This window comes from Lithobates pipiens, unplaced genomic scaffold (genome assembly GCF_037356315.1).
Source record: "Lithobates pipiens isolate NorthernLeopardFrog02 unplaced genomic scaffold, aLitPip1_a1.2 Scaffold_30, whole genome shotgun sequence".
NCBI classification, from domain to species: Eukaryota; Metazoa; Chordata; class Amphibia; order Anura; family Ranidae; genus Lithobates; species Lithobates pipiens.
In genome coordinates, this window is record NW_027507791.1 from 13,059,499 (window position 1) to 13,085,423 (window position 25,925).

Below are 25,925 nucleotides of genomic sequence, written 5' to 3' on the forward strand. Positions count from 1 at the left end.
TCTATCTATCTATCTATCTATCTATCTATCTATCTATCATTTTATAATAATTTGTAATGCAGACATTTGACTGTTGCCTTTAATCTATTGTAGAAAAGAAGAAAGGTTAAGACAGGGTTCCCATCAGTGCATTAAGTTGCTTCTAAGGTTGGAAGACAACATATATGATGCTCTGCTTCAGGATTTTTTCGTGGACATAAAGGTATGTTGAACACAATGGGGGTTATTTACAAAAGGCAAATCCACTTTGCACTACAAATGCAAACTACAAGTGCAAAGTGCACTTGGAAGTGCAGTCGCTGTAGATCCGAGGGGGACATGTAAGGAAAATAAAAAAGAGCATTTTAGCTTGCACATGATTGGATGATAAAACCAGCAGAGCCTCCCCTCATTTCAGATCTACCCCTCAGATTTACAGCGACTGCACTTCCAAGAGCACTTTCAGTGCAATTTCAAGTGCACTTTGCACCCCGATGTTATCTGAATATCATCTCTTAATGACGTCTCTCTGTTGAGCTTTCTGGCTTTCCTGACTTGTATGCTTAGCGCCTTTCATTGATTGTCTTCCACAGAATAATTTCAAAAAGATGTCTCAGGGATCCTCTCCATTCAGTTACCAAACTATGCAAAATATCATTAGAATTGCAGAGACCTTCATGGAACCCTTCCACACCCTTATGGATGAAAGCTACAAGGTAAGAAGTGCCTCCTCTAGCTTCTGAAATACTGGCTGAATCCATGTCCACATTTAAAGAGGAAGTAAACCCTGATGGGTTTACTTCCTCTTTCATTCCCTGCAAAGGTAAAGCATAATGGACTACTATGCATCGCATAGTAGTCCATTATGTGTCACTTACCTAACCAGCGAAGTCACCGCTGTCCCCTGTAGTCCGGCGCATCCATCTTCTCGGTGGGTCTCGCTGCTTCGCCGATGTCATTCGGCGAAGCCGCAATGACGTCACTCCCGCGCGCGGGAGCCACCACTCGCGGCATATCGCTGTTGACCGCGGCGCACTCAGTGCGCCTGCGTGCCGCTGTCTACAGCGCATGCACCGTAGACAGCGGTGCCTGTCTTTCGGCAAATATCTCCTAAACCGTGTAGGTTTAGGAGATATTTCTTAGCCCCCGTACACACGGTCGGAGAATCCGACTGTGTGTGGTATGCATCGGACTGTTTCCGTCGGAATATCCGTCGGACCAAATTTTCCAACTTGTTGGAAATATTTTCCGACAAACTGGTCCGATAGGACATACTCCGATCATGTGTAGAGAATTCCGATCGGACAAAGTGCCACGCATGCTCAGATCAAATTCCTACATCAAAGCTATTGGCTACTAGCCTGAACGTAGTCCCATCGTAACGAAATTACGTCATCACGTTCTGAAAGATCGGATTTTCCGACAACTTTGTCTGACCGTGTGTATGCAACAGTTTCGGACACAATCCGATGGACAAAATCCAACGGATTTGGTTGGCAGAATGTCCGACCGTGTGTACGGGGGCTTAGACCTACAGGTAAGCCTTTATCTAGGCTTACCTGCAGGTCAAAGTTGGTTGTAAGGGTTTACAACCACTTTAAGGGAATCTATAGCATTTTGTACAAAATATTTTTTTATTGTGTTCGGGAGAGAAAATGCCCTTTTTTTCCTTTACAGTCAGTTAAATATGTAATATTGCATATACATTTTTCCCTTTTTCCATATGTAGCCAAAAAGTAACATACTTTAGAATGCAGCTTTTTCAGAAGGCCAATTTACTGCTTTGTGATGAATAGCCTGTACTGTAGACCTGAATAGCAGAAGATGAATTTACACACAAATGGCCAAATGGCATGGAGGAGGGACAACACCCTTCTCCTAATAGAGAAATCACTGGTTTGAATTAGTCAATTTGTAGACAGGTGCAGCCTGTTTTCTCCAATCGCAACGACATTACAGTTGAAGGGGAAGTCAAGAGGAACTTTGTTCCTCTATGGTTTCCTGGGTCATAGAGGAGCTATCCGATTGAATGCTACTGCACCATGTGACTCTGGTGGCCATCTTGGGCCATGCAGAGCCTATTTAAGGCACTGGCTACTAGGCTTGGCGCACATTTAAAGTGTGGGTAGTGTAGGGATAATTCACCCATTTAACAGGGACAGTGAACAGCAATAGGGAGAGATTTGAGACGAGTAGGAGAAGGATAGGGACATGCCATCCTTTCAGGCTGTTAATATCAGGCACACAGTGATGGACTTTCTTAGAGTAAAGCCCAACATCATCTGCTAACACAATGTTATGTATGTACCTTTTCTTAAAGTGGGTGTAAAGGCACAAGGTTTTTTACTTTCATGCATGAAGGTAAAAAACCTTCTGTGTGTAGCAACCCCACCCCCTAATATTTACCTGAGCCCCATCTTTATCCAGCTATGTCCACAAGAGCATTGGCTCTCCGTGGACTCACACTGCTAATTGGCTTTTGGCAGCAGTGGGAACCATTGGCCCCTTGGGGCGACTTGAGATCTGACAAGTCGGATCCCAAGTCACTGTAGTGTGAACGGCACTAATACCGCTTTAAGTGCCGGTTCACACTACAGTGACTTGGGTCCAACTTGTCAGGTCTCAAGTTACCCCAAGTCGCTGGACATCAGAAAATCCATTCAAGTGAATGAGAGCTGTCTTAATGTACACTACTGAAATTGCTCCGAATTCAGAAAAGGTTCCTGTACTACTTCAAGGCGACTTCTAGCCGACTTGAATGAATGAATGAATGAAATACTTATATAGCGCACAATGCGAACTGAATCGCCTCTAGGCGCTGTACCCATATATTTCAATGGACGTTGCCTCCAAGTCCGATCCTTATCTTAATTCATGTGATTTGGATCCGACATTACAGGAAGATTACCCAGGAATTCCCTGAAGTGCCTTTGAAGTTGCCTTAAAGTTGCCTGGCAAAGTCGTGCCAACTTTCAGGTCACTGTAATGTGAACCAGCACTTAGTGTTTATTTGTAAAACACAAATGTTATACAAATAATGAAGAAAGTATATAAAACATAGGTAAAAGATAATAAACACCTACCTTTTCCACTGCCCATGTCGCTGAACGCCCCTGTAATAAAGAAATCATCACTTACAGGAGTATCAGATAACTGGTTCCCCATTGTCCTCAGTGGTTCCTCCTGCTGACCCCTACCTCATTAGTGTGCCCTGTAATAACTAAGGGTCTCTGGGAAGAACCATTGCAAGCATCAGGGGAGACCAGGAGATCAACACTCTCATAGGTTCCTTGGTTTCTGAAGAGTTTTTGGGCTGCTATTCCTTTTCACCTGCAATTGTCAGCATGGGCAGCAGTAGAGGTAAGTCTGATATTGTCTTTGCAGAGAAGCTCTTTTATTGATACTTTGATTTTGTTGATGGAGTCAGTTGAAGCCTATGCATACTTAGTAAACCATTGTTCATTGTTCTGAAAAAAAATATTTTTGACAGAAAACACCCAGTCACGTCCTCCGTTTAACTCTCACATGCTATGGGTTATTAAGTCTATGATGCTTTCCTTTTAGGTATTGTCTGGGAAAATCCATACATTCTTGGTCAAAGAGCACCTGGCAAGGATCCTCAAGAGAAAAGTCAGCTATAAAAGCGTGCAGCAGATGCAAACTTTGGCTACCCAGATTGTCGAGAATGCAGAGCTCATCGATTCATTCTCAGTTTTTTATGTAAGTCTCTTTTATATCATAACCATTACAGAGACTTTAAAGACAGACTTGTTTTAGCAGCATTTTGAGGGGTCAACTTGTAGCAGATTTGTTGGAAAGTGGAAAGACTAGCCAGAGATCGTAATAGTTTGATACGTCCAAGGTGCAAGAGCATTAAGCAAACCTAGACAGAGCAATGGAAATTGTTGACTTCCCCTGCTGAAAATTCTAGAAGCCTGGCTGCTATGTTGATCTAATGTCTTATGTTCTTTGGCCTGGTGGAAGCAAACAAGGTGTTTTCGCATACCCTTCATGTGTTAGATTAAGTCAGTGGCTCAGAATATTCTGAAGTCAGAAGATCAACATGATATCTAAGGTTGGCAATGCCAGGTCACTTTCAGCCTACTCAAAAACAGGTTGGACCCTTACCGATAACATCAGACTATGATAAGCGTTTTCTCTCTGCTCATTCATTACATAGTTACAAAGTTAATCTGGTTGAAAAAAGTCCAAGTCCATCCAGTTCAACCAACAGATTATGCTATCAAGAATTTAGATAAATGAATAGAGAATGACCTATGATTATTCATGGGGAGGTTCTTATATGTTCCAAAGTCTAAGAGCATTGTTAGTGCTCGAGAGTGGACCTGTCATAAAGAAAAAGAATCTCCTGCATTCTTTCCCACCTTGCATATTTAATTCTCTCTATCTGAAATTAAGAATGTACCTAAGAACAGTTTACAGAACCTGCCCCCTCTAAGAACACTTTGGGGTTGATTTACTAAAGGCTAGACATGAGCTGTTCATTTCATTCTGAATTCAAATTCAGACTAATTTTCATTATTTGGAAATATCCAAATTTCCGAATTAGAATAGTACCAAATTTAAAATGAATCCAAGATAACGAAAGAAAAATTCAGACTAAATTCAAATTTAAATCATTTTCAAATACTTTTCAAATTCAAATAGTTTTCCAATTTCCAAAGAGAATAAAATAGAATAGAAAATAAAGGAATAGAATACAAAAACAAATCTATTCCTTTCTTTTCTATTCTATTTTATTCTTTTTGGAATTTGGAAAACTATTTGAATTAGAAAACTATTTGAAATTGATTTGAAAACGAATAAACAAAACAAATTCCGAAAACGAGTGAAACAAATTTAACGAAACAAATTTATGTAATCAAAACAAAACTATTTTTTTCGTTCTGCACTTTCTACTAAAGGCAGATAGAGGGGGAGATTTACTAAAACTGGTGCACTCAAAATCTGGTGCAGCTGTGCAGGGCAGCCAATCGACTTCTAACTTCAGCTAATCCAATTAGCCTTTGGCAATAAAACCTGGAAGCTGATTGGTTTCTTTGCAGAGCTGCACCAAATTTTGCACTCTCCAGTGTTAGTAAACAACACCTAGACTGCGCACTTTGCAAAGTGCAATTGCACTCTGCAAGTGCAGCTGCTCCAGAGCTTAGTAAACGAGCCAAAAATCATCATCCAATCATGTGCAAGCAAATATGCCGTTTCTATAATTTTTCCTTGCATGTGATTGGGTATTCTTTGCAAAGTGAAGGTTTACCTCATTTACTATTCTTTACTGGGTAAGAATACCCAATCACGTGCAAGGAAATTAAAAAAAAAACAGCATTATTGCTTGCACATGATTGGATGAGGAAAGTCTGCAGAGCTTCTGCTCACTTACTAAGCTCTGGACTGGAGCAAAGTGCTTAGTCTATTTGCTTTAGTAAATCAACCACTTTCCCTTTGGCTCTTGGGCTCTGTTCACACCTATTCGATATTTTAGCGATTTTTGCAGAAACGCACTACTGTCCATTTAACATGGTTTCCTATGGGACATGTTCACATCCATGGTTTTTTTTTCAGCCTTTTTTTAAAAGTCATGGACTTTTTTTGAAAGCAAAATGGTGAGTTCTTGGGTCAATAGACTTCAATGGAGAAGATGCAGAAAAGCATGTAGTGTGTTTTTGCTACATCTAATGTTTTAATGGTGTTCATTCCACGTCTCGGCTTCTGTAGTAAGATAAAACTGCTGCCCGACCCTTTCCCCACACAGGAATTTCCAAAATAAACTGTGTAGAGGCCTCTTAGGTTAGCTGTGTCAGGAATTCTTTGAAAGTATGAAATGTGGGCCGCAATTTCCAAAGCACAACATCAACTCCCAATCTCTATAGGTATCCAGACAAAAGGTGCTTTGACTCCACTAATTAATCTCTTGTGCTGCTGATGTCTGCATCTACCAAAGAAATAGTTTAATCGAGAACTGTAACTGAGACAAAAAATATACCGCAGTCTAGTAACAAATGATTCCAGTCTAACTAAAGGGGAAATGTAAGTTATTTTTTTTAGATTTGCACATGAAAGAGGCGAGCTTTGGGCAAATAATTGTAATACTGGGTTTGATTTACTAAAGGCGAATAGACTGTGTGCACTTTGCAAAGTGCAGTTGCTCCAGAGCTTAGTAAATGAGCAGAAGCTCTGCTGACTTCCATCATCCTATCATGTGCAAGCAATAATACTGTTTTTTTTCCTTGCACGTGATTGTGTATTCTTTCCAAAGTGAAGGTTTGCCTTATTTACTAAGCTCTGGAGCAACTGCACTTTGCAACATGCACAGTCTATTTGCCTTTAGTAAATCAACCCCAAAGTGTCTATATATCTAAAAAAAAAAAAAACTTTGTTTTTGTGCATAGTTTGTAATATTATAAATGCACGAGGACAGCCATGTTGTAAGCAAAAATGTGAACAGGTATTTGAAAATTAATAGAACTGTGTAGGTGTATGAAAGGTTTACATTTGCCACCCTATTTAGTTTTACCTGCTATGTCAGAGACAGAGCTGAGAGCCTCTCCTCTGCTCTATCAACTGCCTGAGCCCATACTGATAAAGCATATTCAGGGGAATTCAATAAATCTCTAACAACAATTTTCTGACACCGTGGCCCTTTAAGATGGCCTGTGCCAGATCCAAACGTTCCTTTTGTTAGCTTTACCGACGTGTGCAGCAGTTTTGGTTAGTTCTCAATAGCTATACTTTTACAAATTCAAAAATAATAGCTAGCAAGACTAGGGTTAATTAAGACCAAGCATAAGTTGACATACAGAGACAGGCAGAGTGCCTGTCTCTGTACGCTGTGACGAAGAGCAGCATGTGTGCTGCTGCTACCTTCTTTTTTCCGCACCTGTCATTGATTGTTGAGGAAGCTGTCTGCTTCACAGTTGACAGCCTCATAACAACCAATGACATTCAGTGGGAGGAGCCTGATAGGGAAGCTAAAACACTAGCTTCCCATCAGGTCTGTTCTCTCCCTATGATTGGCAGTGGGCAAATTCTATAGCCAATAGCAATCTGTCTATTGCGTAAAGCACTAGGATTTTTTATTTTTTTTGTTCAACCCAGCAAAGTTAGTGCAGCAATCTCCCCCGCTGAGCTGTTGTGTTCTGATAAGGGGCACCCCCCCCCCCGCCAGAACACTCCGATCAGCGCTCTCTGCCACTGGCAGAGAGCGCTGATCAGGAGCCAGTGGGCTCCTGGTTTTCCAGCATACACAAAGCAAGTGGACCTGGTAGGGAACTAGTGTCTGAATCCCCATCAGGCCCCATCCAACTTCAAAGCTTTACTGCCATTGCTGTCTGTATGACAACCGCAGTGGCAAGAGGAAGCATAGTTCTACCGAGGCCAAAGTGTTCATATGGACACTCTGGCTTCATTGAACCTCCACGCTCGGTGCATGCCCGGATTCCTGTACCTGCCTACAACAGAATACAATTATTTTTTGGTCAGTTTCCTTTAGATGTACCTTCAACTATATCGTGCAAGGCCCTGCCTGATTGCATGCAAATGGAAAGTGTTTAGGTCTGACCTCATATTATATGGTTTTGGTAAATCTAAAATAAAATTGTACAAGAAAATTGTATAATGTATGGCCAGCTTTAGACACTATCTATGAATTCTCCTGATAGTCTTTCTCACAAATACTAAAGCCCTAGAGAAATAAGGACAATGTTGGGGAGGACGTCTTAGCACTGTATCTTCGTAGCTCACTTGTGGCTTTTGGTCATGCCTTTGATTACTAAATATAATAATATATCATTATTTTAACAGCGCTCAGGTGAAGATTGGCTGAAACCTGCTTTACCAAAGGTGGCAGAAATAATTCGACTTCAGGATCTGAATGCAATTCAGCTGGAAGTAGCCACGTTGGTTGCAGCCTATCCAGATATTCGGTAAGGATATTATGGATCCGTCCCCTTCAATGAGAAAATAATTATAGGGGTTGATTTATTAAAAGGCAGACAGACTAGGGAGGAGGTGCTGATATCAATCGGTGGGTAGCTGCGAAGAGGCACTGATATCACTGGATGGATGGTTGAAGAGGGCTGATATCACTGGATGAATGGGGAGGTGCCAATGTTAGTGGATGGTTGGAGAAAGAGACACTGATATTACTGGGTGGATTGGGGTGGAAGTGCTGATATTACTGGAAGTGTGGGGGAAGAGGGCTGATATCACTGTATGGGTTGGGGTGGAGGTGCCGATGTCAGTGGGTGGTTGGGATAAGGAGGCACTGGTATTACTGGGTGGGTTGGGGTAGAGGTGCTAATATCACTTGGCGGGTGGGGGAAGAGGCACTGATATCACTGGATGGAGGGTGGAAGATGGCTGATATCACTGGATGAGTGATTGAGGAGGTGCCGATATTAGTGGATGGTTGGGGGAAGAGACACTGATATTACTGGGTGGGTTGGGGTGGAAGTGCTGATATTACTGGAAGTGTGGTGGAACAGGGCTGATATCACTGGATGGGTTGGGGTGGAGGTACCGATGTCAGTGGGTGGTTGGGATAAGGAGGCACTGGTATTACTGGATGGGTTGGGGTGGAGGTGCTAATATCACTTGGCGGGTGGGGGAAGAGGCACTGATATCACTGGATGAGTGGTTGAGGTGCTGATGTCCGTGGATGGGTGGGGGAGAGCACTAATATCACTGGATGGATGGGGGAAGAGGGCTGATATCACTGGAGGAGTGGGGGAAGTGGCGCTGACATTACTGGATGGGTGGGGGAGGAGATACCAACATTATTGAATTTAGGTGTGAAGAGGGTCACTGATATCAATAGATTGGTCAGGAAAGAGATGCTGATATCACTGGATGGGTTGGGGTGGAAATGCCGATGTCAGTGGATGGTTGGGGAAGAGGCACTGATGTTACTGGATAGGTTGGGGTGGAGGTGCTGATATCACAGAATGGATTGGGGAAGAGACACTGATATCATTGGATGGGTGGGGGGAGAGCTGCAACACTGATGGGTCCCCCCTCCAATGCATGCTCTGAGCCATTGTGGAAGGTTTACAATGTCTACAACGTGTGTTGCCACCAAGACTGCCCATAGAAAGTGTTAACTACATTTGGATTTTTACTCCTCTCTATATAAAGGATTGTGGCTGCAGAGCAATAATTTTAAATATAGGCATATTGATTAGAGGTAATGACTGATCGGTTGAACAAAAGAAAAACATTTGCTTTCACTTGTAACTTCCACTGACATTCAAGAAATATTAGACGTTGACAGTCTGTATACATTCCCCAGCTTTAACACAACACACCACTAAATGTCTCCAGATGGCAGCGCCGTTTTTACGAAGCAGCCAGCTGACTTCCCGGAAAGAAGCGCTTTTCTTGGAAGTCAAACTGAAGATCTAATTTCCCGCAAAATGCAATTCCCTCGGCCAGCCAGATGAATCATTCATATGGTGTGCTCCAACAGCTGATGGATTCTTTTCTACTAGCATTTGCTGGTCTTGGCACACTTCCTTGTGATACAATCAAATTCCGCAGAAAAAAAAACAAAATAGCAAATAAAATCAGCCAGAGGATAATGATCTCAGGAATATGAGGGGCGCCCTGGGAATCGTTGTTTTTATACAGAAGTCCAAGGGACCTAATATTTTAAACTGTTGGAAGGAAACTGATTCAGCCAACTCAGAGCATCCAGTCACATAAAAAAAAGGTCCAAACCCAAAATATCGTGGGGATCCCAGGGAATTAAAATAAGAAGCTAAACAATAAATAAAAAACAAGTCCAGCTAACCAGAAGAATGCTATATATACCCAAACTTTTAAAGCTAAGTTCCAGAAATGTAAATTTTTGCATACTTACATTTGGTCAGCTTGGCACGAAAGCAAGTATGCATGTCTAATATTCTGAGCGAGATGAGTGTAGTAGCTTATGTTACACACAGGGATAGATGCGATCTTCTGGGTTCAGTACGAATGGCCTCTCCTCTGCACATTGAACACAAGGGGGGGGGGGGGGGTTGCATGTTTGACATCTCCACCTTTTATTTATTTTTTGTGAATACAAGACGTTCACTGATTGAAGGAGATCATGATGTAATCACTCCTGCTCTCCACCTGAGCCAACCAGAGATACGTTGTAAGAATGGTGGAGACCATGAACAAGCAACCTCTTTTGGTCAATGTGCAGAGGGGAAGCTTCTTGCTCAGAACCTGGAAGAGCATGACTATCACCGTAGGTAGCATGGACTACCTTAGTAATTGTCAACGTCCTCAGAAAACCAATGGTCAAGTCAAGCCATGGTGGTAGCCAAGGTGGCCAATGTATCTATGCTGGAGTTCAGCTTAAACTTAATTCAATAAAAAATAAAGAGATCATGATGTCATCACCCCTGCTCTCCACCTGAGCCAATCAGAGAATCCCTTGTATTCACTGAAGAAAATACAATATGTTGTAAGAATGGTGGAGGTCATGAGCAAGCAACCCCCTTTGGTCAATGTGCAGAGGGGAAGCTTCTTGCTCAGAACTTGGAAGAGCATGACTATCACCGTATGTAGCAATAGCAATGCTCTTAGTAATTGTCAACTTCCTCTGCAACCCTTCAGATATAGGATGTGCACTTACATCGAGCCAAGGTGGTGAAATGATGTATCTATGCTGGAGTTGACCTTAAACATAATTCAATTCAAATTTAAGAAAAAACTAAAAATAATAGTAAATTGGTTTTGGATTATCTAGATATTATAATATAATATATTATATTAATTTAACCAGTTTCCGCCAGGTCTATAGTCAAATGATGGCTGGGTGGGACATTCATCGTTCTGGGTGGACGTCATATAACATCCCCCTGGAACACTCCTTTACAGGGGGCAGCACTGTGGGGCATTTTCGGGCATCAAGAAATTAGATCAGTACATCAGGATTAATCAATTCTCAGACATTGTGTACAATTGTGTTGCTAGCTGTGATTAGACACAATGATCACATGGTACACAGACAGGGCCAATCACAGCCCATCTGTACAATGTGATTAGCTGAGGCCAATCACGGCTTAACACAACTGAATCAATTTCATTCAGTAAAAATGGTTGCTTATACCAACAAAATCCACTGGTATAAGCAGTCATATTGTGTTAAAAAAAAAAAAAAAATCCTAATCACTTCCCCAGAGTAGTACAGTGTTACTCTGGTAACATTGTATTGCTCTGGTCACAATATGTTACCAAAAAATACGTAAAAAAATTATTTAATTTGTTTATGGAATTATTCTTTTTTTTTTTTTTTACATACCGTCCCCAGTCAGTGTCCCTGATCACCGACACACCAGTTATATGAACATTGTACTGCACTGGTGACAGTATGTAACAAAATAAAAATTAAAAGTTTGCTCAGTTTGGTGTGTATTGCTAGAGAGTTGGGTTTTTTTTTCTGTGGGGACGGTGCAGGCGATCAGCACAAGGCCAATCAGCACTGTCCAGACAGAGGGTCAGGGTTCCTTTATCCTGATAGGGCAGTCAGTTCAGTATGAAAACTCCTCCTACAAGCTTTAACCAGACACTGATAGAAGTCACAAGACTGCTATATACTGTTGATGTGAAAAGGTATTTAGCAGTTTATATTTAATAAAATGATTGCATTTCCATGTTCTGTGTACTGTGGGAGACTAGATATAGCGATTGCAGGCTCCTGGGTTTAGTAACACTTTAAAGTGGACCTTTAGTCAGAAAATGAAGTCCTGCTATATCACTTCAGGCTGGCTCTTTTTGCAGTTTGCAATTTAAACGTTAAAAATAAGTGTCTGTACTGTTTAAAATCCAGTAATACACTGTTTCACCCTGCTCTGCACATGCTCAGTTGCTCTCTGTTTTTAGACACAGTGTTTAAAGCAGTTGTAAACCACTGAGGAATAAAAAAATAAAAACCTGTATGACAGTGACATAATGTGCTAGCATACTAGCACATTATGAAATACTTAGAATGAAGCTCTTACAGTGGTGTCTGCTCACCGCTGACATCTTTCCCCAGTATTTCTTCCGGGTTCGTGGGCTCCCGCGGTGTGAGTGGCTGAAGCATGCACTCTGAATATCTCCTAAACAGTGCAAGTTTAGGGGGATATTCGTAGTACCTACAGGTAAGCCTTATTGTAGGCTTACCGGTAGGTACAAGTGGTGTAACAGAGCTTACAACCACTTTAATTTGTAGAGACATCTGCTGACAGCCTAAAGAATTACTGCTGTTCAGGGGCTCTGGGCTTCAGCAAAATGTTCGCCTCCGGCAAGAAGAAACTGGAGCAATGCTGGAGGCAATTTACAGCACACACTCATCTTGGTGGCATAATTATTCATGTGGAATGTATGTTCTTTGCTAAAGTTCTGCTTTAAGATAGATTTTACCATGATAGGTGTATGCATGTTAAGTGGTTACAATCCCATTTATCTTTTACAGGAACAAGCAAATTGAAGCCATTCTGTACATGAAGGGAAACCTCAGCAGAAACGAAGTAAAGTCCATATTGAAGACGGCAGACATGGTAGAACGGACAGTTAATGACAATCAAAAACTTTTTGAGTCAATTAAACCTTCTTGATCCTCTCGGAAAAAACTCAAATGGTATCAAAGACTTTTTCGACGTTACAGAAACAAAATAAGCTGTTTACATTTGACCGGACTCCTATGTCAATGTAGTCCTCGGTCTCTTTTCTTAATAAGTATGAGAAGATCCAATGTGACCATCATGTAACCGGACTGTTACTTCAGTTCTCCGTGGAAGCTATCAAACTGAGTAACAGGCTGACCTCTTATGTCACTTTGGGAAATCAATAGAAAAAAAATAAACTTGGGAGATCAACTGTGACTCCTTCATTTCGGTCTGGAGGGTTGAGACACAAACCTCAAATCGTATATTTTACTTCTGTATTATATTTTTATTGTTGTAAATCTAATGTTAGTATCATTTACATGGCTGTGTGATATATTTTCTCCTATAATGGAGAGTCTTTAAGTTGCTTTTGCATTTTATGTTTTTTTGTATTCTAAGGTTGGATTTGTTTATACATTGAGTCGTCTTTGTAAGAGGGCTTCTGTGTTTTTTTTTTTTTCTTCTGGTTATTTATTTTTTATGCTGTTGAATCTTGGAACATGTCCTAGGTGGACGTGCAAGCTTATTCATTAGAAGAGCAACGAGAACCTACAAAAGAAGAGTAATTCATATCCGATCCAAAAACATCTAATCACATGCGTGTGCACAGGGTGTGACAGGTGTGCCTGGACACTCCTTAATCACCTAGTGCACATTAGCATGATCGCTCTGTGTAGCAGCTGGGAGATGGGAAAGATCTCCCACCTTATGGCTCTACCATAAGAGAAGTGATTATGCACTTCTTTCACTGTGCTAGCAAGGAGATCAATGTCAAGGGCTATATATATATTAGGGTGCACACCTATGCATCTAATAAAGTATAAATAAAGCCCAAACTTAGATTTTTATTTTACATCAAGTAGGACAGGGGTCTCTAAATTATTCTAAAGAAGGGGCCAGTTTACAGTTTACATATGCTCTTTAACCCTTTGCTTCCTGACTTTACTGAGATCTCCCAAGCTTACAGGAATATTTCAGCATGGGGCCTACCGGGACCATGCACTATCTGAGGTTGGGGATCACTGTAGGCTGCTATTGAAGTTTTGGGGGCACTAGGGGGGACTGAAGGCTCTGTAGTAAGTTATTGACACTCTGCAGGGGTTGAAGGCTGTTAGAGGGGCTGTGGTAGGTTGAGGGCCATTGTGGGAGGTCAGGGGTTCGGCAACTGGTTGGAGGTCCAGGAGAAGAAAGACCACGGCCCAGAAGTGTGCCATGGCCAGGTGGTTGAGAAGCACCAGTCAATTCTGTGTAAAGGTCACGAGCAACAGACCCCATTGTAGCCCATCAAACACCAGCTTGTTCCCGTCTGTAGTCAGATTAATGGAATGTCCACACAATGAATGCCTTTGGTCTTTGCTTTACTAAACAGAGCACAGGAATATCTACAAGCAGTTCATTCAGCCTTCCAAGTGGAACAGGCACGTCCCTTACAAAGTCTTAAGAGTGGCTGTCCCAGAGTCCTCTCATCCCTTTAGGGCAGGAGTCTCCAAACTTTCTAGATAAAGGGCCAGTTGACTGTCCTTCAAACTTCAGTGGGGCTGGACTGTGTCCAGTGGGAGTAAACCATGCCTGATCTTTGGTATTAGGGGGAGAATTAGTTGGTGTCAGTGAGAGGAATAGTGCCCCATTTTTGTTATCAGTGGAAGGAATAATACCCCATCATTGGTGTCAGTGAAAGGAATAGTGTACCATCGTTGGTGTCAGTGGAAGGAATAGTGCCCCATTGTTGGTGTCAATGGCAGGAATAATGACTCAAGGGCCAGGTAAAGGCAAGCAAAGGGTCGCAGTTTGTAGATCACTGAAGTAGGGAATAGTCAAGACCCCTATCGGTTTTTCTTTCTTTTTTTTACATTTGTTGATATGCAAAACCAACCCCTACAAGTATCATTGATGCTTTTCAAGCGCTCCGTATTTGCACTCCCCCACAACAACCAACCAGATTCCAGCCAATGCCTGCCAATTGGTTTTTTGTTGGTATTTTCAAAGGTGGTTTCGTACCACAGCACTTTGTCTGCAGTGTTAATTGCCAAATCACAATTACAGAATGCATTCAGATTTGGTGGTTCTTTTTAGTATGCGTGTAGTTTGTTTTATATTTTCTGTGTACAGTATGGGTTTTTTTTTTTTTGACTTTTTTTATACAATGTAACCAAACCCAAAATGTCTGTTACTAATAAAGTTGTGAATAAAATTTTCAACCATTTAAGAAAAAAAAATTCCAATGTTGTAAGACAATGATCGCGAATAGCTCCGCGCTACCACTCTCAATAGTGTCTAAGTGCATATGCTCACATACATACACTATACTATCAAAAGTATTGGCTTATTGGGTTCAATATTGAGTTGGCCCACCCTTTGCAGCTATAACAGCTTCATCTCTTCTGGGAAGGCTGTCCACAAGGTTTAGGAGTGTGTCTATGGGAATGATTGATGTTGGTGCACTGGTGTGCAGTCATGTTGGAACAGGAAGGAGCCATACCCAAACTGTTCCCACAAAGTTGGGAGCATGAAATTGTCCAAAATGTCTTGGTATGCTGATGCCATAAGAGAGGACACTACAGTGAGGGGAGGGTGTGAAGAGGACACTGCATTGGGGGGAATGTAAAGGGGACAGAGGGAATTGCATGGGGAGGACAGAGGACACTACAGTGAGGGGAGGGTGTGAAGAGGACACTGCATTGGGGGGGAATGTAAAGGGGACAGAGGGAATTGCACGGGGAGGACAGAGGACACTACACTGGGGGCGGAGGAATGTGTTTAGGAGCCAGAGGACATCGTATTGGGATGAGCAGAGGACAGTACAGTGGGGGAAGGTGTGAAGGGGACAGAGGACATTGTTTTTTTGGGGGGGGACACTACAGTGAGGGTAGGGTGTGAAGGGGTACAGAAGAAAATGCTATGGGGGTGCAGATCACTCTACAGTGGGGGGGTAGGGAAGTTGTGATCTGAAGGGGACAGAGGACACTGCTATGTGGGGGGGCAGAGGACACTATAGTTGTGGGGGTGATGTGAAGGGGGACAGAAGGCACTGCTATTGGGGGCAGAGGACGCTATAGTGGGGGGTGATGTGAAGGGTGGCAGGACACTGCTATACTGCTATGGGGAGGCAGAGAACAACAAAGTCTGGGGAATGCCCAGGAAAAAACCCAAGCCTACTTACCAGCCAGCTCGCAGACAACCAAATTAAATTGTCTAACAATATGCGTTAAAAACAGGCGTTTAGTCTGCACGCATTTGCAAACGCATGAGTAAGCCACAGAGCCTCGTCATGGCAACCTGGTATCTGTGGTCCTAACACTAAAATATGAGTTTCCCCACAGTGGAGGCACATATGTGGAGGCAGAGGACACTACCATATGGGGGGCAGAGATCCCTACTGTGGGAGAGGGGGGAGATAAACTACTATTGGGGGGGGGGGGTGAGGACAGTACTGTGAGGGGGGTGATGTGAAGGCGAGTGGAAAACACTAATGGGAGTAGCGGGAGGATCTCAACCTATGAAAGGTTGCCTAGCTCTGGTCTGTAGTCTATCTTGGAAGTAAGCTATGAATAACCTCAAAAGGTGGGATTTTATGGGCAATAAAAATTTTATTGCCTGTAAAATCCCACCTTTTGAGGTTATTGATATATTACCAAGTGATGGTGGCAATCTACATGTGTGGCCTTATGAATCACCAAAATGATCTTGGAAGTAAGCAAGAGAGAATTCCATCGGATGCATGCGTGAGTTTTTGCGCATCGGAATTGCATACACACGATCGGAATTTCCGACAGAAAGTTTTTCCATCGGGAAAATTGAGAACATGCTATCAAATTTTTGCTGACGGGAATTCGGCCAGCTAAATTCCGATGGAGCATACACATGGTCGCATTTTCCGATGAAAAGCTCTCATCGGTCTTTTGCTGGCCGAAATTCTGATCGTGTGTATGCCGCATAAGATTATTATTATTATACAGGATTTGTATAGTGTTGTCAGTTTGCGCAGTGCTTTACAACAGTAGGGCAGACAGTACAATTACAATACAATTCGATACAGGAGGGATCAGAGGGCCCGGCTCGTTATAACATAGAAAAATCCCAACATTTAGCCCTGTGGTTAGAAGTTATGCCCCTGACACGCGCACTAACACACACTAAATCAAATACATGAAGAAAAATGGACAAAACAGATGGTTTAAATATAACGTTTCCATGATATTGTGTATTCACATCATGATGCAAGTGATTGGTCCCCAGAGAGGAGATGGTGGGCAAAGTCATTAGGCCGGGATTTTTCGGGATTTTCTTGTCTCTGGAATGATGATGCATTAATGCTCCAACATCAACACATACTGTAAACTCGCCTCTCCTTTTGGCCTTTCTCCAGCGCTCCGCTCACGATGAGATTTCTGAGAAATGCTTCAAGTCAAGTGGAAGTGCTGAGATAAACTCTGCTTATTTATATTATAGCGAGGAGGAAACAATAGAGCATCGCATAACCGCCTATGAACGTTTCCTGACCCATAATTGTTTATTAAAAGACCAGCAGACTCTTATTGAATCCAACTCACTAGGCAAGGATGACTGCATGCAAAGGTTAGAACGTCCAATTAGATCTGCAGTATCAAACCCAAAAGCAAACATTTATTATATTGCAACTTACCAACTCTTAGCCCTTGTACACACGGTCGGAGAATCTGTCGGAATGAGTCTTATCGGACCGTGTCATCAGATAATCCGACTGTGTGTGGTATGCATCGGACTGATTCTGTCCGAATCTCCGTCCGACCCAATTTTCCAACATGTTGGAAATATTTCCCGACCAACTGGGCCGGACGGACCTAATCCGATCATGTGTAGAGCATTTTCATCGGACAAAATCGCCACGCATGCTCAGATCAAATTCCTACATCAAAGCTATTGGCTACTAGCCTGAATGTAGTCCCATCGTAACGAAATTACGTCATCACGTTCTGAAAGATCGGATTTTTCGCCAACTTGGCCCGACCGTGTGTATGCAACAGTTTTGGACACAATCCGTCGGACTGAATCCGACGGGCAAAATCCGACGGATTTGGTTGGCAAAATCTCCGACTGTGTGTACGTGGGCTTAGATGTGATGGCTGCATTTGTTTTCTTTTTTTTTTCTTTTTTTATTCACCTTGCGATCCATCCAGTAAGTCTGTTTTTCAAAGATGCAGATGTAGCAGTTAGAAGGTTGAGAAAAAACACAATTAACACTGACAGGGGTGCTTACAATGATCAGCTTTTATTTATTTATGTAAAACCTTTATCCCAAAAGGAAACAAAACTGTTATGCCCCGTACACACAATTGGACTTTCCGAAAACAAAACCGTGTATTTTTGTTTGAAGGGTGTTGGCTCCAACTTGTCTTGCATACACACGGTCACACAAATGTTGGCCAACAATTACAAACGTAGTGACGTACAAGATATACGTGATATCTCCATTACGAGCGCTAGTTTTACAAGACCGAGTGCTTCCAGCTCGTACTTGATTCTGAGCAGGCGTGGACTTTTGTTCGACGGACTTGTGTACACACGATCGGAAAGTCCGACAACAAACATTTGTTAGCGGAAAATTTGAGAACCTGCTAGCTAACATTTGTTGGTGGAAAGTCCGACAACAAATGTTCGATGGAGCATATACACGTTCAGACTTTCTGCCAACAAGCTCACATTCCACATTTGTTGTCGGTAAATCCGATCATGTGTACGTGGCATTACTGTAACTGATTATTAAGTATGAGTTTGCATTTGACTTCAGTTTGTAAGTGTATCAGGTTAAAGCACAGGAGGAAAAAAAACGAACGCAGCCACCACATCTAATAATTGGTAAGCTGCAATCTATTACATTTTTGTTTTGGGGTTTAGAGTTGCTTTTTTTGCAGTTAGTAAGTGGAACACAAGCAATTTTTGGCCCTTCTGGCCCCTCCCTCCTGCCCCCACAGCAAGTGGGCCGAGCAGCTGCTCTGTGTGACCATTCAGACATAGAGTCGAGGCTCCGTCCCCTCTCGCTCCTCATTGGCTCACTGACTTGGGAGGTGGCTAAACTCGCAAACCCTCTCACTACCAAGACCCTCTGTCACCCTTGCCATGACACCATGACTCCTACTGGCTGGCTGTTTAAGCACCTATTGCTGCCCATAGCAACTGCTGATGTAGACTTTTCTCCATCTACTGCAGGTCAAACCCTTGCACTGACTTCTCTTCACCCCCCTTCAAAGCCCTGTTCTTTGATACACCATGCACCCTTTAATGACTTCAGACATGCATAGTTACATAGTTAGTCAGGTTGAAAAAAGACACAAGTCCATCCAGTTCAACCACAAATATATATATATATATATATATATTATATATATATATATATATATATATATATATATATATAATATCATACCAGATCATATACCCAATTCTATACCCACAGTTGATCCAGAGGAAGGCAAAAAACCCCAGCAGAGCATGATCCAATTTGCTAAAGCAGGGGAAAAAAATCCTTCCTCATCCCCCGAGAGGCAATCGGATTTTCCCCGGATCAACTTTCCCTATAAATGTCAGTACCCAGTTATATTATGTACACTTAGGAAATAATCCAGGCCTTTCATAAAGTAATCCACTGAGCTTGCCATAACCACCTCTGCAGGGAGTCTATTCCACATTTTCACAGCTCCTAGCCCTTGTACACAGGGTCGGAGATTCCGACAACCAAATCCGTCAGAGTAATTCCGACGGATTAATTCCGAAAGAGGTCCGGAAGTGATGTTGCATACACACGGTCGGACAAAATTGTCGGAAAATCCGATTGTACATAACGTGATGACGTTATTTCATTAGGACGGGACTACGTTCAGGCTAGTAGCCAATAGCTTTGGTCTAGGAATTTGATCTGAGCATGCGTGGCACTTTGTCCGTCGGAGTAGGCTACACATGATCGGAGTATGTCCGATCGGAGCATGTTGTCGGAAAATTTTATAGACAAGTTGGAAAACTTGGTCCGTCGGATACTCCGACGGAAACAGTCCGATGGAGACCACACACAGTCGGATTATCCGACAATACGGTCCGATCGGACACATGCCGTCGGAATCTCCGACCGTCTGTACAAGGGCTTACAGTGTACCAGTGTCCCATCAATATCTGTACCAGTGCACCAGTGCACAAAACATCTGTCACAGCGTACCAGTGTACCATCATCTATACCAGTGTACCAGTGCACAAAACATCTGTACCAGTGTACCAGTGCAAAAAAACACCCGCAACAGTGCAATAATGTTCCAGTGCAACATCAACATCTGTCATAGTGTACAAGTGCACAAAACATCAATCAGTGTACCAGTGTCCCACCAATAAAAAAAAAAAATGAAAGTGCCCCTGCCCCCCCATGCTTGCGTACAAAAATGAATGCACACGTTGGTCCCATACGCATACCGACAGTTGGTCCCATACGCATATACGATTGCAACACACATGTGAGGTATCACCATGACGTCAGAGCAAGAGCAATAATTCTAGCACAAGATCTCCTGTGTAACTCTAAACTTGTAACCAATAAAGCTTTATAAAGCGTCACCTATGGAGATTTTTACATACAAAAGTTAGGCGCCATTTCACAAGCGTGCTCAATTTTAAAGCTATTCTGCGCAACACCATATTTTATATTTTACCAAAAATGTGAGTATTATATTGTCTTTGTGTGCATTGAAATTCCTAAAAATGTATTTATGCGTTATTTGCAATTTATACCGCAATTTTGCACGCTATCGTGTGACATATAAAATTTCAAAGCCCACCATTTTTTTCTCCAGGGCCTCTGCTACAAAAATATGTACTGTTTTGGGGTTCTAAGTAATTTTCTAGAAAAAATACAGATTTATAACAAAAAGTGTCAGAAGAAGGCTTGGTCTTTTTTATTTTTATTTTTATTTCTTACCTGCAAGGTAATGTCATAATGTGCTAGCATTTTGTTTACACCAAATTCTGACCCTACCCTCTGAATGTCGCAGCTGAAATCAAAACTCATCAGACCAGGCAACGTTTTTTCCAATCTTCTATTGTCCAATTCTGGTGAGCCTGTGCAAATATTGTAGCCTCGGTTTCCTGTTCTTAGCTGACAGGAGGGGCATCCGGTGTGGTCTTCTGCTGCTGTAGCCCATCTACTTCAAGGTTCAATGTGTTGTGCGTTCAGAGATGGTATTCTGCATACCTTGGATGTAACAAGTGGTTATTTGAGCCACTGTTGCCTTTCTATCATCTGGAACCAGTCTACCCATTCTTTTCTGACCTCTGACATTGACAAGGCATTTTCCTCCACACAACTGCCACTCACTGGATATTTTCTCTTTTTCGGACCATTCTCTGTAAACCAGAGAGATGATTATATGTGGAAATCCCAGTAGATCAGCAGTTTTTGAAATACTCAGACCAGCCTGTCTGGCACCAACAACCATGACACACTCAAAGTCACTTAAATCCCCTTTCTTCCCCATTCTGATGCTCGGTTTGAACTTTGACAAGTAGTCTTCACCAAGTCTAGATGCCTAAATGCAATAAGTGGCTGCCATGTGATTGGCCAATAAGCAATTTGTGTTACCTAGCAAATGAACCAGTGTACCTAATAACGTGGCCGGTGAGTGTATATTTCACCAATACTGACCATCTACTATTTTTGCACAAGTTTTACTGCTACAGGGCACCACCTCTGCACCGGATCACTTATTTATACTGTACGTAATCTGGCTCTTGGGTGTAGGGGGCGTGCTTGCCGGCCTCCGGCAGCTCGCTCCCTCTGTAATCACACACAGCGGGAGCCAATCAGTGGGTACCCACCAATCATCAAGCACAGAAGCAGAACTATGTAAACAAGGCAGATCGCGGTTTGTCAAGAGGGAAGGCATAAATTGGGTGTCTCTGCAAAGCAGGGACATGGATCCATGTCTTCCCCTAGTAAAAGCATCTCCCACAGTACAGTAAAACACATGCTAGGCACACAGTTAACCCTTTGATCACCCCTGATGTTATCCCCTTCCCAGCCAGTGTCATTAGTACAGTGACAGTGCATATATTTAGCACGGATCACTGGTCCCCAAAAAAGTGATAAATAGTGTCAGAATCTCTGCCACATTATTACGGTCCTGCTATAAGTTGCTGATCGCCGCCATTATTGTTGTTTTTTCTTTGTTTATCACCCAAAACATAAAGAACGCAGAGGTGATCAAATACCACCAAAAGAAAGCTCTGTTTGCTGGGGAAAAAAATGCTGTATTGCAAAAAAGGGCCTGGTCATGTAGGGGCATAAATTTTCCTCTTTCTCTGTACGGAGATCAATCGTTCTGGTAAGAGGCTGAATATTTGTGGTAGAGGAATCACTGGAACACACTTGTATTTTTAGAAGACCCATCAGGATTTATAAGGACTGAGCACCTTTTTTGAACACCTTCGTGGACTCTGTTTATTTTAATTAGATATTGGATATTTTGAGGCACTTTAGATCAGGTTCTATTAATATAGGTATGAACGATTGTTTATTGATTTGAATGTTTTATATTGAGATGATTTTCTGCACTTGATGAATCATTTTGGTAGAGCACATATATAGAACAACATAACATACGATTTAGTATTCAAATCCACTGGTTGCTGCACCTATATATTTTTAATTTTTTATTTTCACGAAGCGCAAAAATCCCTTTTCACAAATTTACAGTCATTTTTGGCCATGCGTTTGTTTTTTCCATCGCTAGGGAAACTAATCTCATCCGAGGTTGTTTACATGTTATCTTTTTTTTTTCCCACAATACACAAAGCCAAGTTGGGATCATGAAAACATGGAAACGTTCTATGTAAAAGAGGTCATCCTAGCAGAGAAGGGCGCCAAGACTTGTTTGCTTACAGGATGCACTGTTGAAAATCCAGGCTTGGGTCCAGAATATTCAGTGGTCAGTTCCAATGCAGAATGTGTGTAGTGCTAAGTGGTGCTGCAACCTCATGGGAAAGTTGAGCGCACCCACATGGTACTCTGCTGTCACCTAGTGTCCACTTTATGTAAGACAAGAGAACTTTTATGCCCTGTACACATGGTCGGACTTTCCAAAGACAAAATCCGTCAGATTTTTTCCGATGGACTTTGACCCAAACTTGTCTAGCATACACACGGTCGCACAAAGTTGACGGAAAATCCGATTGTTCTGAACGCGGTGACGTAAAACACGTACGATGGGACTATAAACGGGCCAGTAGCCAATAGCTTCGGTCTCATCATTTTTTTCTGAGCATGCCTGCCACTTTGTCCGTTGGAATTGTCTACACACAATCGGAATTTAAACGATTGGATTTTGTTGTCAGAAAATTTTAGATCCAGCTCTCAAACTTTGTGTGTCGGAAATTCTGACGGAAAAAGTCAGATGGAGCCCACACACGATTGGATTTTTTTCCGACAACACGATTCGATCGCACATTTTCCATCAGAAAGTCCAACCGTGTGTACGGGGAATTAGACTAGAGTTTGGACTTGGCAGTTACATGCTGTTTGCATTGAGTTGTGAGGTCAAAGAAACTCAGACAGGTGAAGGGCACCACGTGGGGGGTTAACGCATCCTAAAAAAAAAAAAATTATGCAGGTTATAAGCAGGAGCATTAAGTCCTTTTTTAAATTGCTATTAAACGCACAGCACACAAAAGCTTACAGGTAATTATAAGCATTTGCCTCCTTTTTTACCACCCAAAAAACAGCATTTGTTTTTCAGGGCCCATTTACACTTCTTCGGTCCAGTGCATTGTGGTAATCTGCATTGTGCACTGTTACCACAACTAACAATAACAGCTTACACACTGGAAGATTTGGCCATTTTTTGCGATACGGCATTACGTCACTTTGACAATTGCACGGCCGTGCGACGCTGTACCCAAACAAAATTTATGTCCTTTTTTTCCCCACAAATAGATCTCACTTTTGGTGGTGTTTGATCACCTACGTTTTTTATTTTTTGCGTTATAAACAAAAAAACAGCGAAAAAAAAATATTTTTTACCTTTTGTTATAATAAAAATAATAATATAATAATTATATAGCCTATACAGCTTCTAGATTGAGGCCTATATTGGGACAAGATTAGGAGAGTTTAGCCTGACATTAGGGTTTGTCTTGTGTTGTGTCTTGCAGATAATATGGATGGGTTTAATGACCGCAGCTTTCTCCCCCTGTTCATCGACAAGTACAGGGAGCTGCCCTGTCTGTTGCAAGCTACACATCCCCACTACAGCAACAAATTAAAGATGCAGGCAGCAATGGAGAAACTGCTGGAGTTTGTGAAGCCGGTGGTCCCCAGGACAGACATCACCTATTTAAAAAATAAAATTGGTGGCCTGAGGAGTACATATCTGAGGGAGCGCAAGAAGGTGCTGAAGTCCATGAAAACTGGAGCAGCAACAGATGACGTTTATGTCCCCAGGCTGTGGTCCTATGAGAGGATGTGATTTCTGTCAGACCAGACTGAGGTCAGGTAATCCCTCTCTACTCTTCCTTCCACGCTTCCTTCTACCCTTCATTCCATCCCTGCTGAGACGCCCAACCTGGGCCTTCCAGACAGGAAGGACTGGAGGAGCCCAGCTTGAGCCAGGTATAGTATTGTTCTACATATTTTTGGAGTAAAAATGAATGATGTTAACTTGATTTTTGCTCACTAATTGCTGATTTTTAGAAAGTGTTTCACATATCAATAGACAGTAGTGGCCAAGACATTTGGGCCAAGAATGAAAAATGCTGGGAATGATAGTCTTTTCTATTTGTTAACAATTTGCAACAGTCAAGAGCTGAAAATTGTGTGTGGTTGATGACAGGGGTCAAGTCCTGGGAAAAAAAGTGTGGGAACTCCCACCCAAGATCCATTCCCCCACCAAAAAAAAAAAAAAAAAAGGTACGCTCATATGCATAGATACTGCACAGAAAATACAGTACAAAATTTATTGTAAAGTGCCAGTTTACAAAAACAAAATAACGTGTCAAACAAAACAATCAACACAATGGGTGATGATCTTTCCCTCGCAGGGAATTTCTACCACAAATACACCCTGTTCCAAATTCTGTTACACAGCCCATTAGAAAATATCCCACAAACAGGAATAAGTATTGGCAGAGTATTGAAGAGTATTGGCAGGGTATTGCAGAGTATTGGCAGGGTATGTATTGAAGAGTATTGGCAGAGTATTGCAGAGCATCGGCAGGGTATGTATTGGCAGGGTATTGCAGAGTATTGATAGGGTATTGCAGAGTATTGGCAGGGTATTGCAGAGTATTGATAGGGTATGTATTGTAGAGTATTGATAGGGTATTGCAGAGTATTGGCAGGGTATTGCAGAGTATTGATAGGGTATGTATTGCAGAGTATTGGCAGGGTATTGCAGAGTATTGATAGGGTATGTATTGCAGAGTATTGGCAGGGTATTGCAGAGTATTGATAGGGTATGTATTGGCAGGGTATTGCAGAGTATTGGCGGGGTATGTATTGCAGAGTATTGCAGAGTATTGGCAGGATATTGAAGAGTATTGGAAGAATATTGAAGAGCATTGATAGGGTATTGCAGGGTGTGTATTGGCAGAGTATTGGCAGAGTATTGGCAGAGTATTGGCAGGGTATTGCAGAGTATTGGCAGGGTATGTATTGCAGAGTATTGCAGACTATTGACAGGGTATTGCAGAGTATTGGCAGGGTATTTATTGGCAGAGTATTGGCAGGGTATTGCAGAGTATTGGCAGAGTATTGCAGAGTATTGGCACAGTATTGCAGAGTATTGATAGGGTATTGCAGAGTATTGGCAGGGTGTTGCAGAGTATTGGCAGGGTATGTATTGCAGAGTATTGGCAGGATATTGAAGAGTATTGGAAGAATATTGAAGAACATTGATAGGGTATTGCAGGGTGTGTATTGGCAGAGTATTGGCAGAGTATTGGCAGAGTATTGGCAGGGTATTGCAGAGTATTGGCAGGGTATGTATTGCAGAGTATTGCAGACTATTGACAGGGTATTGCAGAGTATTGGCAGGGTATTTATTGGCAGAGTATTGGCAGGGTATTGCAGAGTATTGGCAGAGTATTGCAGAGTATTGGCACAGTATTGCAGAGTATTGATAGGGTATTGCAGAGTATTGGCAGGGTGTTGCAGAGTATTGGCAGGGTATGTATTGCAGAGTATTGGCAGGATATTGAAGAGTATTGGCAGGATATTGAAGAGTATTGATAGGGTATTGCAGGGTGTGTATTGGCAGAGTATTGGCAGGGTATTGCAGAGTATTG

General features: G+C 42.2%; 1 protein-coding gene across 3 annotated transcripts in view; it reads left to right on the forward strand.

Moving 5' to 3' along the window:
• Window positions 1–14,833, forward strand: part of TNFAIP2 (TNF alpha induced protein 2) — a 214,634-nt gene extending 199,801 nt beyond the window's left edge. For all 3 annotated transcript variants that reach the window (XM_077463720.1, XM_077463718.1, XM_077463719.1), the window contains 5 exons: window positions 94–202; window positions 573–695; window positions 3,544–3,699; window positions 7,798–7,919; window positions 12,440–14,833. In XM_077463720.1, coding sequence (XP_077319846.1) covers window positions 94–202; window positions 573–695; window positions 3,544–3,699; window positions 7,798–7,919; window positions 12,440–12,581 — 652 coding nt within the window. In that variant the 3' untranslated portion in view covers window positions 12,582–14,833. The remainder of the gene's footprint in view (window positions 1–93; window positions 203–572; window positions 696–3,543; window positions 3,700–7,797; window positions 7,920–12,439) is intronic.
• Window positions 14,834–25,925: the final 11,092 nt, after the last annotated feature.